The sequence below is a fragment of the Malurus melanocephalus genome, unplaced genomic scaffold (assembly GCF_030028575.1).
Source record: "Malurus melanocephalus ecotype Western Australia unplaced genomic scaffold, MMel_1.1 scaffold_698, whole genome shotgun sequence".
Classification (NCBI taxonomy): Eukaryota; Metazoa; Chordata; class Aves; order Passeriformes; family Maluridae; genus Malurus; species Malurus melanocephalus.
The window spans coordinates 206,116-222,031 of NW_026623930.1; the positions used below are offsets into that span (position 1 = coordinate 206,116).

Here is a 15,916-nt window from a genome sequence, read left to right on the forward strand (position 1 = left end):
ATTTTAAATCAGTATTCMTACCAACAAAATTAATTTAAATTTGCTATTTCCCATCACTAACTAAAACTGCAGAGATGGATAAGGTTAAAGGCCTTGAAGGTTAAAGGTAAAGAAGGTCAAGAATTCACCACAAAAACTCACCATTTCTGTAAAACATGAACCAATATTACAGCCTAGTTTTGTATAGTTGTTTTTTAATAAGACACAAAGATTGTTTTTTTTTTTTTCTGGGTCTTTTAATAGATTTAAAAGACAACTGTTTCTAAAAAAAATCTGCAAAAACTTTTATCATTGGTGTGTTTTTCARAAATATGAACAATTCTTTATTTGATGTCTGAATTACACTTGTACCAGATAAAATAATACTCTACAGAAATCATTAACAGCTTTAGAGATTAAAAGAACAATAGATAGGTTTTTAACTTCTTTATATGATTTATAGCATCTATACTGGTGAAGTTATGCAGATTTTCTGTTGATGGTTTTTGCTTCTTCGTTATATATCTTTAATATTCTTTGTCCTGGAATTCCTTTTAAAAAAGGAAAAGTAAATTCCTAGTGAATGTACTTCAGAAAGAAGAAATTATTGCTTAAAACTGGTTTTTGAAGTTATCATCTCTGAAAGGTGCTTGATTAACTGCTCGGCTGAGTAACCATGTTGTTTTGTATTTCCAATACTATGTTTTCAAGCAACTCAAGGAAAAAATTAAAGAACAGAGGTGCAAAAAGATTTTAGAAACTTGCTATAACATATACATCTAGCACAAGTTGAAGAAATTTCATTTAATGGGTGTGTTTGATGCAACAGTGAATTTAAATAGGCCAAAAAGAGCTTCTGCACTGTCATGCTTGTTATGCATCTCCCCTGACTCTTGACTTAAGAAAGAAGATAAGCCAATAAAATAAAAATATTTGGGAAGAATGCATTGAAGACATGAGAATGCATGCTTTTATATAAACAATTCAAAGTAAGCCTTTAAAAATTCTGCAGTTGAGACATAATCTTTTTCAGCTATGGAAGCAAAGTATGAATGTGCACTACCATAGGTGAGATCAGTCATAACTTCTGTTAGATTCACTCTAGAGAGCTCATGTATCCTTTGGTCTGCTTCTGAATTTGATGAACAAGTTTAGGTTTTGAAGCAGTTGTAGGGTACATATTCTATCAATATATGCAAGGTAAAAGGCAATTCCTAAATGTAAATAAATTTGTGTCAGAATAGATGAGAATATTTGTTGGTGTGTTTTGATCTGYGTATTGCTTCCAGACTGAGGCTTAGTTTACAAATCGTCCATAGGCAAAGTTTTGCATTTCTTCTGTGTTATTAAAACAGATTGCTTCATTTGTTTCTGAAAGCAAAAATTGTGAATTCTACAGATATTGATCAAAAATCTGTGTTAATGCATGTTTTAGGTGCAACTTTTCCTTTCAAACAATTTTTAGGTAACAAGATCTAATGGTAATTCTAATGTGCTTTCCCATAAAGCACAACCCATTCTAACAATGCCTAACCCAGGCATAATTTGCCTGGTAAGAAAACAGTTGGATTAAAGACTAATGGATTATTAGGTGTCCTAATAATGGTTTTGTGATTCTTTCTAGTCTGAGGATGACTTAGCTGAGAAAATGAGAAGCAATGAGATGCTTCTACAAGCTATCAACACCTATGATGAGGTGGTTAGTCTGCCGAATGTCCCTTCAGACCTGATAAAACTGAGCYTGAAGCGAGAAGCAGACAGGCAGCAGTTCCTTGGTAAGTTTTGAGAAGGGCATAAAAATTACAGAAGTTGTGTGAGCAAGGATTTCTGAGATCACTAAGGATTTTAAAGTGCCAATTCCATTGAATTTTTTGTTGGACTTTTCTTCCTAGTATCTTAAATGAGAACCATTTTTATATTATTTAATTTTCTTCTAGGGAACTAGTGTCCGTAATTTATGATAATAATGCCTGTAAAAAGCTGCAGTAGATCCTGTGTGAAGCTATGATGAGATGTGGTCAAAAATTTTAATTGACAAAGAAGAAATTCTTTTTCTATACTAAAGCTGAAGAAAATCAAGAGGAACTTAGTGGCATAAGTAAACGTTCAGTAAACACAGAGAAGAATGGAATTGAACATGGGGATAACATCCCCAAGATTTAGGTTTAGATTCTAGTTTTAGATATCAATTCTGTAATGTATGAGAAATTCTGATTAGAATATGAGGCACAATCAAGAGTTCTGGCTTGGATTTTTAATATCAAGTTGTTTTGATCTTGCTGTTCCTTAGCAAGACCTCATTTAGGAAGTCAAGGGACATACTTAATTTTAAGCACGTAAAGCCTGATAAATTTCATAATGTAAGTAGGGTAGAACCACTACTTAATACTAGAAATTAATTGAACTTAATTTATTAAGGTGAAGTTTATATGTTTRCTAMGTTCTGTCCAGTGCTTTGCTGTCTRTATGYGATAGAGCAGACAAAGGTTAAATAATGTTRTTTCTGCACTGTGAAGGGTTCACCACAAGAGGCTGCCATAACACTGCATGATTGAAGTGATTCCCTGAAAAATTCCTGGTACAGCTACTACACCTTCAGTGACAGCCAGGCAGCTGAATGTGCTCCTGTCTACACAGTTTTTTTCARGTTCTCCTTCTTGATCATCAGTTGAAGTGGAGCACTTCCCTCTGATTTGTGTTTCCTTAGATGTTGTGTAAACGCCTTGCTACTGCTTCTCGTATCTTCACTCGTAATTAAKTCTTGTTCAATCAAATCAGGTCGCATGAGGGGTTCCCTGGTCACTCTGCAGAAATTGGTTCAGCTGTTTCCTGATGATACTTCATTCAAGAATGACCTTGGTGTTGGCTACCTCTTGATAGGAGATAACAGCAATGCTAAGAAAGTATATGAAGAGGTGAGTTTCCAATCCAGCCAAGGAAAAATATTATTTACATTCATATGTTCATTTGAAAGATTGATTGATTTTAACTTTTTAAATTGTTAAACATGTGAGATATTGAAGGGTTATTACAGAAACAATATTTTTTCTAGTGCAGTTATCTTCTAATTTTGATTAATATTTTTTGATACTGTGATGCTAAGTTTTTCCTCATTGATAGGGGAATTATTTCCATATAATTGAATTATTTTACCTTCTGGTAGTTAGGTATGGAACATTGACAGCACATCTAGATGTGTTGTGTGTAATGTATAATATGWAATGCATAGTATAAAATAGATAACCAAACTTCCAGCCAAGGAAAGCAGAAGTAAGCCAGTTGTTTTACAGGAGCAACATCTCTAACCATGTGATCAAGTAGATCACTACTCACAAAGGTATTTAGCCTTAGCTTTTTCARTGTTTTATAGGCAGCTTAAAATCTGTTTTTCTTTCATGATGTTTGTAGTGYGGACAATTAGTTGGATTTTTATTTCTGTCTTACACTATTTTTATCTGGCTGGGGAAACTTCACTACCAGGAAAGGCCACTCTGCTCCTGTCATTTAGGAACTCTGCTAACATCTGGAAACTGTCTGACAGATGTGGAGTCTGACATCAYTGGTAGAGCACAAATTGCCAGAGCTGACCAGGAATGGTCTTGTTGAGGTTGGCACACTTGTGGTGCCTGTTTAGGACCGGCCTGGGACGGTGCTTGGCTGGTTATGTAGGTTGGAAAGGAAACAGCAGGATTAGTGCCACCTCTGAAAATAAAGGCCCACTTTTCCATCCCCCACATCTGGGAAGCTGAAGGGATTCTCATCTCTGGGAGCTTCTCAAAGAGAGAAGGAGGATGTTTGACCACATGGTTGGAGACAGGAGCCAAACGCTGGGAGTTTCAGGTTTTTTTCACAAGCTCCTCTGGTAGTCTCAGATGTTGCCACAATAATGTTTGCTTTGCTGCTTTGACTACTTTTTMGGTTCCTCCATGAAACATTTCTGTTCGACAATTTTTGGCTCGCTATCAAAATTTCTCAGAGGATTGGAAGCATCGGCTTTTAAAGATAGAATTTATTTAACAAACCTGCTATTCAAGCTGCAAGGAACTCGAGAAAACAAAAACATTCTCCTTTTGGGCAAGATTTTCCTTTGCAATTATTCAGTTGCTGCAAACAACATAGTTAGAATTTATCAATGATCACAGGGATTTTTATATGTAGCAGAAGGTCATGAATTTGCTATATAATTACTTTGATACTGAGTTTTGTATACTTCAGAATAAATATGTAGGGCTCTGATTAAGAACAGATATGCAAAAATAAGAATTGGTGTGCTTTTAATGTATTGTTTTCCATTCTTCTGTAGACTTTATGCAGTAATTACTCTATTTTGCAGTTCACTATTGCTGAAATAGTGTATGCTCTGTCATTGTAAAAGGAAGACAAGTAATTTTTTTTTAAAGAACCTGGATTTTTTTTTTTWAATCATGGTGGGATTGTCCATATTTTAAGTATTTCTCAGGCTGAATTCCAACGCAGTAATGTAATTTTTTTTGTTGTTATTCAGGATAAATTTACACTAAGGATTTTAAGTAAATATACATAGCCAAAGAAACAGGCAGAATCCTGTGTGTACCTGCTTTGGTTCTGGTTCTGCTGAAGGCTTCCTGCACGATTTTTGGTAGATTGCTTAGGGGCTCCATGGCCTGCTCTGAACTGCTTTGCTCAGCTRTTRCAGTGGACATTTAGAAAGTGCTTGRTGTGTGATTTTGAGCTCCTACCATAGGTGCTCAGGTTCTCTGCATGGTAGAGAAAGGGGCAGACTGAATTGTGGCCCGGAGGGCCTCAAGGAGATGTCTTGCTCTTCCCATGATTTTTGAAACAACTGGGAAACTTCTGAAGTGTGACTGAGTCCTACTCACTTGTGTAATCTTTTGATCAGAAAACGTTAAGAGAGCACAAACAAGAGCATGAACTCAGTGCTGCAAAGTAGATACCTCCAGTATTTATGAATCCTGGTTCTGTTTCCCACTGTAAGGATTTTCTTACATTTTATTCAAGTGTTCTTTAATGCAGAAAGCATGGGGATCTTAGAGCTCAGGACAAATGCACAAGATAGTGCATCCCTTATTCAACTTAAGAGCTCAACTTTTTGTTGATTTCCCTCTGGTCTTATCCATGGTTGTCTAACTTCCTGTGTGTGTGGTACTTGTTTATGCTACTCAGGAAAATTCCCAAGTAGTTAAACACTCTTCTCCGTGGAGGAACTTAAACTCCAAATTTCTCATTTCCTGGGAATCTGCTAGATTTGTGGGCAAAAGGTACCTTTACTTCCTGCTCTAACAGTTCAACCTCAATTCAGTGTGACTGATTTGTGTTAAGCAWGGACTGAGCACATGCAACCAGCTGTACCCTTTACAGGCACTGTTCCCTACATGGGATAACAGTACATGCCATTTCAGACCAGACTAACCCTAGCTTGCATCATCACCAGGGAATTAAAGAGAAGCCCAGGGAATCCTAGTAGATGAAAACTTTCAGCTTTTGCTTTACGTTTAATAGTCAGTTTACTTATTTTCCATTCAATTATTATTTTTCTTTCCAAATTTATTACATTTTAGCAACTTATTTTAAAACTCTTTAATATGTGTTTCTACTTTTAGTTACTGAAGCAAAGTGTATAAACAGTGAACTTCTGACCAAGAGAGTTTTTTGTTTCCAGTTTTAGTGTGGTGTAGTATAACTGGCCCAAAATACACTTTTCTAGTTTGTGTTTGCCAGRTTTTTTGCTGAATCACAGATGGAAAATGATGCCCAACTGGAGAGGATTTCAGTTTTGCCTCTAATGTTAAATCATTTTCCTTTGAAAATTGCACTTAGGGACATGAAAACATAATGCTAAAGGGAATTCTTGTAGAATTCAGAGCTATTTTTATTTTTGAAGAAAACTTAACTTTAWAAGTAGTTATCGTAGAATTTAGAACTATTTTTGGTTCAAACATCTACAAATTATAAAAAAGGACAGAGAAAGAGAATTTTATAAGACTGATTACTCTGCTAATAGCACTTTTTCACTCTCCATGCTGAGGCACATGTGCATGGTTCAATGCAGCATTGTAGAGACACTCATAAGCCACCTCTGATTGAGCTATGGCAGGTACCAAAACCAGAATATCCACATTAACACAGTTCTCTGCCCTAGCTAATTAGCCACTGATAGCCCCAGAGGTTAATTTCTATATTCATGATTAATATTTAATGGGCTATGAGCAGTTTAGTAAAACTTATTTCTAAACATAATTAATATTGCATGCAGCAACAGCAACAGAGTAATACAATTTACATTAAATACTTCCAGTGTAATTTCTGCTGATTGTATCTCTTCTGTTCTCTTTAGGGGCTCTGAATGTAGATCATTCCTTAATGCAACTCGGCATAGTTTAAATGAACCGTAATACAGAAAATTCTATTCTGTCTTAATTAATCAGATAGCTTTATCCTATAGTTAAAGAAACTGTAACAAAATTATGTGGCTAATAAATATTTCTGTCAGTCATTTCATTTCACCCTGCAGGTACAGATTCTTGGATCATAATAATTATACACAGGATGCTGTAGTCAAAGGCATGAGATGCAGAAGCTGGTAGTGATTCTTATACTAGGGATCAAACTCATCCTTACTGTGGTACTTTTTCCTAATAATGTCTCATACTGTGGACTTCAGRTAGATTCTCAAATTGTTTGTTCCTTAATAACAACTCTTTTCTGTGAAAGAAGTGAAATGCTGCCATTTTTAAATCACAACATTTTATACCCTCGTTGTGTGATTCTTGGTTTTGCTTGGATGTAGATGGTGTGCATGAGATTTGAGACGAGAGAGGAACTGGTCCAGAGAACTTATGATTTTGCTTGCAATTATTTTGATTGAAAAATGATGTTAGACAGTGACTGGAAAAGGCAGAGGGAAATAACTATAATGTATGCTGGCATTTTATCCATGGCATGAGTTTAGTAGCTTCAGAAATGGATTTAGGCAAGTGAAATTGCTCATCTGTCTGTTGTTKTGTATTTAGCAGCTGTCTAGACATTCAGTAGGTATCAGCCTCTGTAATTCCACTGATTGCCAGGCTCCTTGATGATCCTCACAGGCTGAGGTCTAKCCTGATAAAACTGTCCACCCTTATTTTAAGTAGATAAGAGGTGTGAAAACAGATTAACTTGGCCATGTAATTGATGTTGCATAGAGCTACGAATTATATTGAATATCTGCATTATAGAAGTTCAGAGCTGAAAAGTAGATCAAGACATTCTCTCTAATTTTCCCCTTGGCTGAGACAGACCAAATGCACTTAAATTATCTGACTGGTGTTGGGGGTGCATGTTTGAGAATTCAGGTTGGCCAGCTTCTTTCACACCTCCTGCCCTGAAGCAGTGCCCCATAAATTGATCCTTTCCTACAGCCGTCCCTGTACTCACAGATCTTTCTTTTCCACAGACTCCGTGAAATATCCATCTCTGGACATTTGCTCATGAGTTTCCCTTCCCACAAAATTAAACCACTTTGTAACTTGRATATTACCTGAATCTTGCTGAGGGTACAAAATCTTTTAGCTGAATTTAGCATGCTCAGTCTTGTCAAAGAGTGCAGCACACAACTATGCAAGAATAATTTATCCATCACCTTTTAATGTGAAAGCACTTTGAATCACTATTGCATTAGACTTTTTATTGCCTTCTTTCTCATGGCCAGAAAAGTGCACACTGYTCCAGAGAGTGCTCCAGTTTACCAYTGTGCTGAGAGTGCCCTTGGTRTTCCAGGGTTTGCCCATCCCTGTCACACCATGCTGGCATTACTGTATAGCTTCTTCCCAGATTGTAGTCATTATGCTTCATGTATTTTCTCTTGCAAAAAAAAAAACTGGTTTGCCACTGGTTGAAACCTATCTAATTTTAAACTATTTCAGGTATGTTTCTGCTGTAGAGTTTTTTAAGAGTTGCTGCTTTCCTTCAGATTAGTCAAACCTGGAACAAGTAGGTCTTAATGGTGGGTTTAATTCTGTAATGTAGCATGTTGCACCTCAAGAAGTGCAGAAAAGGGTGGGCAACTGAAAAATAAAGCAATTTCTGTTGAAATATTTTTTCTTCTGAGACTTCAAAGATTGGCTTGTCTGGAGAAAGAGCAAAAGTGAATGWGGAAAAGCACAGACAAGCCAAGGGTTTACCTGAAAGTCAGTAATGGAAGAAAATACCATTGCTTTACTAAATAGTAGCGTGTACACAGGTTTGTTCATTTGCACAGATGCATACAGGTGTATTTAATTCATTTGCTCTCAAACAGGTTCTAAGTCTGGCTCCAAATGATGGTTTTGCCAAAGTGCATTATGGCTTCATCCTGAAGGCAGAAAACAAGATAGCAGAGAGCATACCCTATCTACAGGTACTTTCCTACCCACAGCAAATGTTTTATCAGCAAAAAGTAGAACTGTAACGTATAAAATGTGTCAGACTAGAAGTGTACTAATTACAAATCACTGCTTAAGCTATTTGTTGGAGTTACATTACTATGTCACTGCTTATGAACTGGAACACATTTGTACACTGAAACTCGTAAATTCTTAAACATMAAATCTTTGTTTTCTTAATGGTTAATACAAAGTCTGGGGCTGCGAACCTCAAATTTTTTTGAGGTTGGTAGTATGCTGCAAACCTAAGCTTCTTAAAAGATCCAGAGAAGGCTTACGTAYACTTCTGTGTGTTTGGGAAGAAATACTCCAAAATAAAACCTTGATCCAGTTTCAAGAAGTACCTGTGTATATGTTTATAGGGTCAGAGGCATTTCTGAATATGCAGTCTCTTAAATTCCAGGTTACTGGGGGGATAACATTTTCTACCTGATTTCATAGCCTGTCTCTTTCATAGAGTTAACAACCCATTAACAGCAATCAGATGAACTCTTTCAGGAGTCCTATTGAAGTTTCTCTTATACCTTTCATTTTTACATATTTATTTAATTYTTAGGAAGGACTAGAGTCTGGTGACCCTGGCACAGATGATGGACGTTTTTATTTTCATCTGGGTGATGCCTTACAGAGAATGGGAGACAAAGAGGTACATGTTTAACACGTTCTGGCTTTAAAATTTAAGTCTCTGAGGGATGKCAGAATCCAGAAAAAGCATTTAATGATGGGTTTAATGAAAACATAAATAGTCCTATTGAAACAACAATCCAGCATATGTGTGAAGTCAAGATGATCAACAGCAAAACATCTGTCWTTGGCATAACAATACAATCTTTTAGCATCCCTTGCTTTAAATTTAACTTCAACTTTTGAAGCTGGCATTGGGCAGGTTGAAACAAGGGACTAAAAATTTGCAAGAATTTAAGATGTGTCTAGAATCTTAAGAATTCTGCTTATATCACTAACAACTCAGATTTTAATGAGAGTTTAAAAAATCAGTTGCATGTATATTTATGTATAGAAGTTCTTGGATAGCAGTGTTGTGTAAATCTTCCCTTTTTTCCAATGAGTATGTGATAAATGAGGACCATGAGAGGACTGAATGTATGGGCTGAGTTATGAATTTTTTTCGGTAACTAAATTAGTCAATTGATCAGGAAAACAGAAATTTGTACAATGTATCTGTTGAGTGCCCAACAAAAACCAACACATGACACTGGAAGCCATTAAGAGTTTCTACTTAGTTTATTTGAAACCAAATGATACTTAAAAGCCARATTTAAATATGTGAATTAGCAGTGCTCTCATGGTAGGGGAGCAAAGGGCCTTTTTTKAAGATTTGAATTAGTAATGAACTTTAATATGGGCATGAATTTGGAACAACAGCAAAAAAACCCATTCTGATCCCTAGGTGGGAAATAGGAAAAAAATAAGCATCAAAAAGCTTAGTAGAAATAGCCGTGGAAATCACTGCTTTTTAATTACTTATCTAGTAATATCTGCAATATCAGTATCTAGAACACTGTAAACAATGCTGACCTCTTGAATACCATGGCCCCATCAGTAAGTGATTCCCAGTATGAACTGTAGATAAATGGGCTGTGATGCAGCCTCTGTACGTGGTCTTCCTCAAGCCTAATTCATCAGGTTAGCTTTTTTCTTGGTAATTCATGGAACTTTTATTATGATACTTTATACATGTGGTAGATCTAGAACCCTGAAATGTAATATCTGCATTTTAAGTTAGATTGCTTTCTCTGCAATACTCTTCCAGTGAGATTTTTTTTTTTTGATTGTTCATTTGTGAGAATTAGTTTACTTCATTTTGCTTAGAAACACAGACACATAGAGAGTCTGCTTTCATASTCTATCTAGCTCTGTCTCCTCTCAAATCCCTGTACATTTCCAGGGTTGAATTTTTGAGCCTAGAACATCCCAATGCAATGTTTGACTAAAGATACCATGCAGATGTAATTAAAATACATCATCTCTAAGGTCAGGATAATTATGTGTTAATGTTTATGGAGTTAATGGCTGAATCTGCTGTAGAAAAAGTTTAATTAATGACAAATTATCTTCTTGGGATAGAGGACACTTCTAAATTTATCAGTGGAAAGTCCATTGTTCAGCTAAATTTTTCTCATTGACCTTGCTAGACTTGCTGAATTTCAAGATTTAATCAAGGAAACAGATCAATATTTAAGTTACATATGAAATTGCTATCACTGAAGGTTTGTTGAAGTGAGATATTAATCTATTAGAGCTAAATTAGGAGTTATGAATGTGGCCTTGGGAAATGTTAGGGAAACAATATTGGCTATGCCCTTTCCCACTGTAATTTGATCAAATGCCAAATTGGCATAAGAAAAGATAAATTAAAACCATGGAAGTTATTACAGAGCAAAGTGTTCTCCACACAAAATAAACTGAGTTGAGTTTGTTGAGTGCTTCTCAAACAACTTCGGTCCTGGATAAGGGAGCAGCACTGTTGTAGCTCTCCTGAATAATGCCATGCTCCACTGCCAGGACCTGCATGAGGAAAGAAATGTTTCTTACAGACTCTGGAGAATGKGAAGGATGAGTGAGGCAGCCTGATCCTCCCCCATCCTGGTAAAGGGAACTTTCATTGCACAATTCTTCTAATAAATAAAGATAAAGTAATTAATTTTTTAAACTAGTTATTTAATTAATTAAATAAGGATTATTCATCGTGATTATAGATGCTGTGTCTTAAAGAGCAGCAACATTCATACTCATCACTCAATGGCTGAAACAAGTAAATAATTCCCCTTATTATTTGGGTTGACTCCAGACATTGCAAATGAAGGCAGGCAGTCAGCATGGASAAGCTGTTGATATCTCACTGCTCTTACAATTTTGGGGAACAAATGGTATARGTCATGATGCTTCCATTTCAGAGATTTAACCAAAATAACAGCAAGATCTGAAGATATATTGTGTATTACCCAAAGGGAATACACAATTTTTTTTCACCCATGCCCAAGTTTACTGAGCTTCTCTATGGGAACAAAGATGACAGTTTATATATGATCTGCTGTTATTCTGTTCATCCACACTGCTTTTCTGTACTTCAAATAAATACCTTAAGGCAGCATAGTATTGCAGACTTTGCTCCATGCTTCAGGAGAGTTATAAAGATCAAAGTAGAACATTTTTTTAAAACTTGAGGAAAATTTACAGACTATTGAAGAGGACTTTGTCCAGTTTCTGTTCAAGGCAAGGATTGCTTCTTGCTTCAGTCTCTCTGCTCTGAAATTTTTATTCCCGTATTTCCCTACTTGTTTTTCCTGCCTTTTTTTAGTTTCTGGTATTTTGGGAGTTTGTTTGTTTGGGTATTTTTTTTTGTGTTGTCTGAAATATAGCAGCTGTAGCAGCAATGCTGGACAGGAAGGAGCCAGCTCTGTATAGCTTTTCTCAGCACATGGTTTGTCGCTACAAATGCTGCATCTTTTCTTTCCGAGCATCTCATTTACTTTCTTTGCAAAACTTTGCTTTTCTGCCATACAGGGGTAAAACAAGTTGTGTAAAGGGAGAGTAAATATATGCCAAGATCTAATATTAACTTCGATAGGTTTCTACCATGTGGTCAGTTTTGGTGTGGCAACAAATATTTGTAGAAACTCAAGTGCATATAAGTATTAAATAATTAACAGTTTAGATCCACAAAGTCATTGGTGTTTTCATCATCACAGCATCTGCATTGGCAGCAGAAGATGTGCCAATTAAATCRTCTTTAATTTGTAGGTAGAGGATTGAAACAGAGAAAATGAGGTTGACCAAGATGAGAAACAATTGGATCATCCAAACCCAAGGGCAGGGCATGAGTTACTGGTCCATATTTGATGTGRATGGTTGTGAGAAGATTATCCTATTTTGTTAGTGTTGGATTGGACTCATTTGACCAACTGATTTTATTATTTGTTTTTTTTTGTTTGTTTGTGTTTCCTTTTTCCTTCCCTTTATTAAAAGAATAACTCCAGCCAAAGAGACAATCTGTTATCTTGCCAGAAGATATTACTTTTTTCCTGTAGGAGCTTGGCTGATATGAATTTGGTCATTAACAACTGCAATGTTTTAGGCATACAAGTGGTATGAACTTGGATACCAAAGAGGTCACTTTGCATCAGTTTGGCAGCGCTCCCTCTACAATGTCAAGGGACTGAAAGCTCAGCCTTGGTGGACAGCAAGGGAAACTGGATACACAGAACTGGTGAAGGTAAGGCTTCCCTGTACTTTCATTTTTATTAAAATTACAACTATAATCTAAGTTATTAAGCAGAGAAAATRCTGATCAATAAGGTCAGATCTACTGATGAATTCCAGACAGCACTATCAGACTGGGCACAAGACTTAAGCAAGGTACAATAAAATAATCTCATACATTTTCAGATTTGAGAATGGGTACAGGATGGCTGAAATTATTACTAAATACAAAAYTTGCATAGTAGACAAATGTAGCATCTCAAGTGGAAAATGACAGCAAACTTTGGTAATGTCTGGAACACCCGCTGTGAATTTGTAATAAGACAGAAATGGCTGTGCTTTTCAGCTCTTGTGTAATATTTAGTGATTTTGGAAGCTTTTAATTGCATAAGAGAAACATAAGAAAAGAGATTTCCAGTGATGGTTTTAGCAAAAGATAATAACACAAAATTTACATTCTTCAAAAGGTTTTTTTATTTATTTAATGCAAGGCAAGTAGTGRGGTTATTGTTCATAACAATAGCTTTTCTTTCAAAAATTGCATTATTCTGATTCATTTATTATAATTCTAATAATAATTCCTAAAAAAATCAAAAATTAGGGAGACCCTTTTTTTCCTGTATATTTCAATTACTGATGTGTGGTTTAGAGAAACCATTATGGATAAATAATTTAAACCCAAAAATATATATTTGTAAGGAACAAATTCCTTTAGAGTGTTTTTTTTTTTCTTTATACTTTGTTACATAGCATGTTAAAAAAAAAAAAACACTATGGAAGGGTGATTTTATTTGAAAAAGAAGTTTAAAAAGGAAGATTGCTTCTTGTTATGGTTTTAATGGCAACATAAATAAGGCTATAAATTTAGATTAACCTGTGATTCTCCAGTGTAATCTCAGCCACACCAAAAAGCAGTGAGTTTTATAGACTAGCACATGAAACGTGCTCATATTGAACTCATTCTTGAGGTGTGTGGGGGAGTGGATGCTTTTTGCCATAAAAGATATGGAGAAACTGGGAACTTCTTCACCTGTTTCTGTCAAACAAAAAGGAAAAACGTATTATTTAGTTGTTGTTTTAGAGCTATGTGCAGTGTTGTTTTACACTTCCTTACATGTAAACCTTCCAAATTCCTATGGCACAGAAGGTAATGCTCCATTCACCCTTGGCATGAGTCAGGTCTGAAGGGTGAAAGAATTCAGCTCCTTATATAAAATGGCCAGAGCTCCACCTTGAAGGGTTTTTCTTCAAATGAATCAGTCCATATATGGAGGTCTTGGTTTGGATCAGTGTCTAGAGTGGCTCCTAGAAGAGCTGCTCAGAAAACCAGCAAGGACAGAAATTCACTCCTGACCTCCACAGTGCAACTGCCTCTCTGGAACTCAATGATACCTCTTCATTCCAGTCATTTGGTGGTACATGATTTATCAGCAATATGTCACTGAATCTGGATTAAATTGTGACTGGTAATTTACTTGCACAGGTATCACAATRTGGGAGTGGTAAGAGTGTTCTTCAAGATAACATTCCCCATTTAAAGTATAAACCCAAAATGTAGTTGTACACATCAAGACAAATATCTGTATTGTTATGTTTCCCCTGTAATAACAAACAATGCTGCAAGCAAGACTAGAAGTAGGAGTCTTCAGGAAGTGGCAAAAAATCATGGATCACCTTAGTTTTACTAATTACTGAAGTATTCTAATTTCTGTACGTGGTTTAGTTAAAAAAAATATTTCCCCTTCTCACAGAGCAAAAACCAATCAACAGTCATTTCCTACTGCTTCATCTCATTACATTCCTCTTAGATCTGTGTGGGAAATACGGAAAATGTTCCCAAATCCCAGTAATATAATCCCATATGGATATCTGCTGTACAGAGCATTGGAGGGCCTGACTCTCTCCCTGTGTTTTACTGCTTCTTAAATGTGATTGAGCTATATTCAATAATTTGGTAGCTTAATAATGCTGAATGAGCATTTATTTGTGGCTGAGGCAGTAGCAAAGCAGAGTTCTTTGGTTCATTCCATTCACCAGCACAGCTGTGGTCAGTGGCATCTTACAGCACAGACCTGGCTTGATTTTGTTACAGAGGCTCATCTGGTTTCTTGAGTGTAGAGATGGAGATGTGAATTTTGGCAGTTGTTTTTTCCACAGAAAGCCTAAAGAGAAAATAGTTGTTTTTCAGTATTTTATTAACTTACTAATGAGGGACATTCAGCTCAACTAGCTGTTGTCATACAGATGTGAGACACATTGTCCATGCTAGTGGCCTTGTATACAAGCCAGAAAAAAAGACTATTTCCACAGGGTGATTCATTTTTTACCATGTTAAATATGGTCTAAGCATGGCATGTCTCCCTTTCTGGTGTTAACTTTCCTACTGCTTTCTTTACTGTAAAAATGAGGCCWGAAGCTTAATTTCCTGATGGGCAAGATTAAAAACCTACAGTCTCATGCTTTATTTTATTTTAATAAAATCTGCTTGCCTGGATGTGTTAAGGAAGAGAGTTTTGGGTTGGGTTTTGGTGGTTTTTTTTTTTGTTTGTTTGTTTGTTTTTGTTTGTTTTTTGTGGTTTTTTTTTAGTTTTTTTTTTATTATTTTTTGAGGGGGAGGCAGGGAAGACAGAATATCTCAGTAGCACTTATCAGGACATGGTAAATCTTAATTAGTGCTGAAGGGAAGTGGTTTTTTTAATCTCTCTGCAGCTCATTGAGGCTTAATGTGATTCCYTGAAAGAACAGGAAGAAGCACCTGATTTCTCAGGGAGAAGAAAATATAAACCTTTATATTAGGAAGGGTGTGGTAGGGGATTTATGTAAAGGTATTCTGCTAATGTTTCTGATTTACAGTATTTTAGACCTCTGGATCTGAGGTTCAAGAAACTGTCTTTCTCTTTTGATCTCAGCTGAAAGGAAACCTTGCTTTTATCTTTGGAAAYCTGTCCTTTTCCCTTGGGACAATTATCTTTCCTCAGCCAGCCTTACTGAGTCATTGCATCTTTCTCCAGTACCTTCTGGAGACCCTCAATTAGAACATTATTCTATTCTGGTGTTCATTTAATAAAATAATAAAAGAGTTACGGTGGTGTTGGATCCTAGAGACTTTTCACTGGTCTGAATTAATGCACAGGCAATGACTTAAGTAACTTTGTCCTTTCTGCATGTTATGTCCTTTGGCTTTTGGAAAGGACTCAGAGGATGCTTTGCCAATATATTACTACAGTGAATAGCTGATTGATTAAGGTAGATCTTGTGTTGTTGATTTTCTCTGATGGCTTAGATTTGATTAATTAAACTTTCAAGTACAGCAAGAA

At 36.0% G+C, this 15,916-nt stretch overlaps 1 protein-coding gene across 6 annotated transcripts in view; it reads left to right on the forward strand.

Annotated features, from left to right (window-relative positions):
- Positions 1 to 15,916, forward strand: part of ASPH (aspartate beta-hydroxylase) — a 106,896-nt gene that overhangs the window by 76,351 nt on the left and 14,629 nt on the right. For all 6 annotated transcript variants that reach the window (XM_057384311.1, XM_057384312.1, XM_057384317.1 and 3 more), the window contains 5 exons: positions 1,604 to 1,754; positions 2,758 to 2,894; positions 8,255 to 8,353; positions 8,935 to 9,024; positions 12,475 to 12,612. In XM_057384311.1, the coding sequence (XP_057240294.1) occupies positions 1,604 to 1,754; positions 2,758 to 2,894; positions 8,255 to 8,353; positions 8,935 to 9,024; positions 12,475 to 12,612 (615 nt within the window). The remainder of the gene's footprint in view (positions 1 to 1,603; positions 1,755 to 2,757; positions 2,895 to 8,254; positions 8,354 to 8,934; positions 9,025 to 12,474; positions 12,613 to 15,916) is intronic.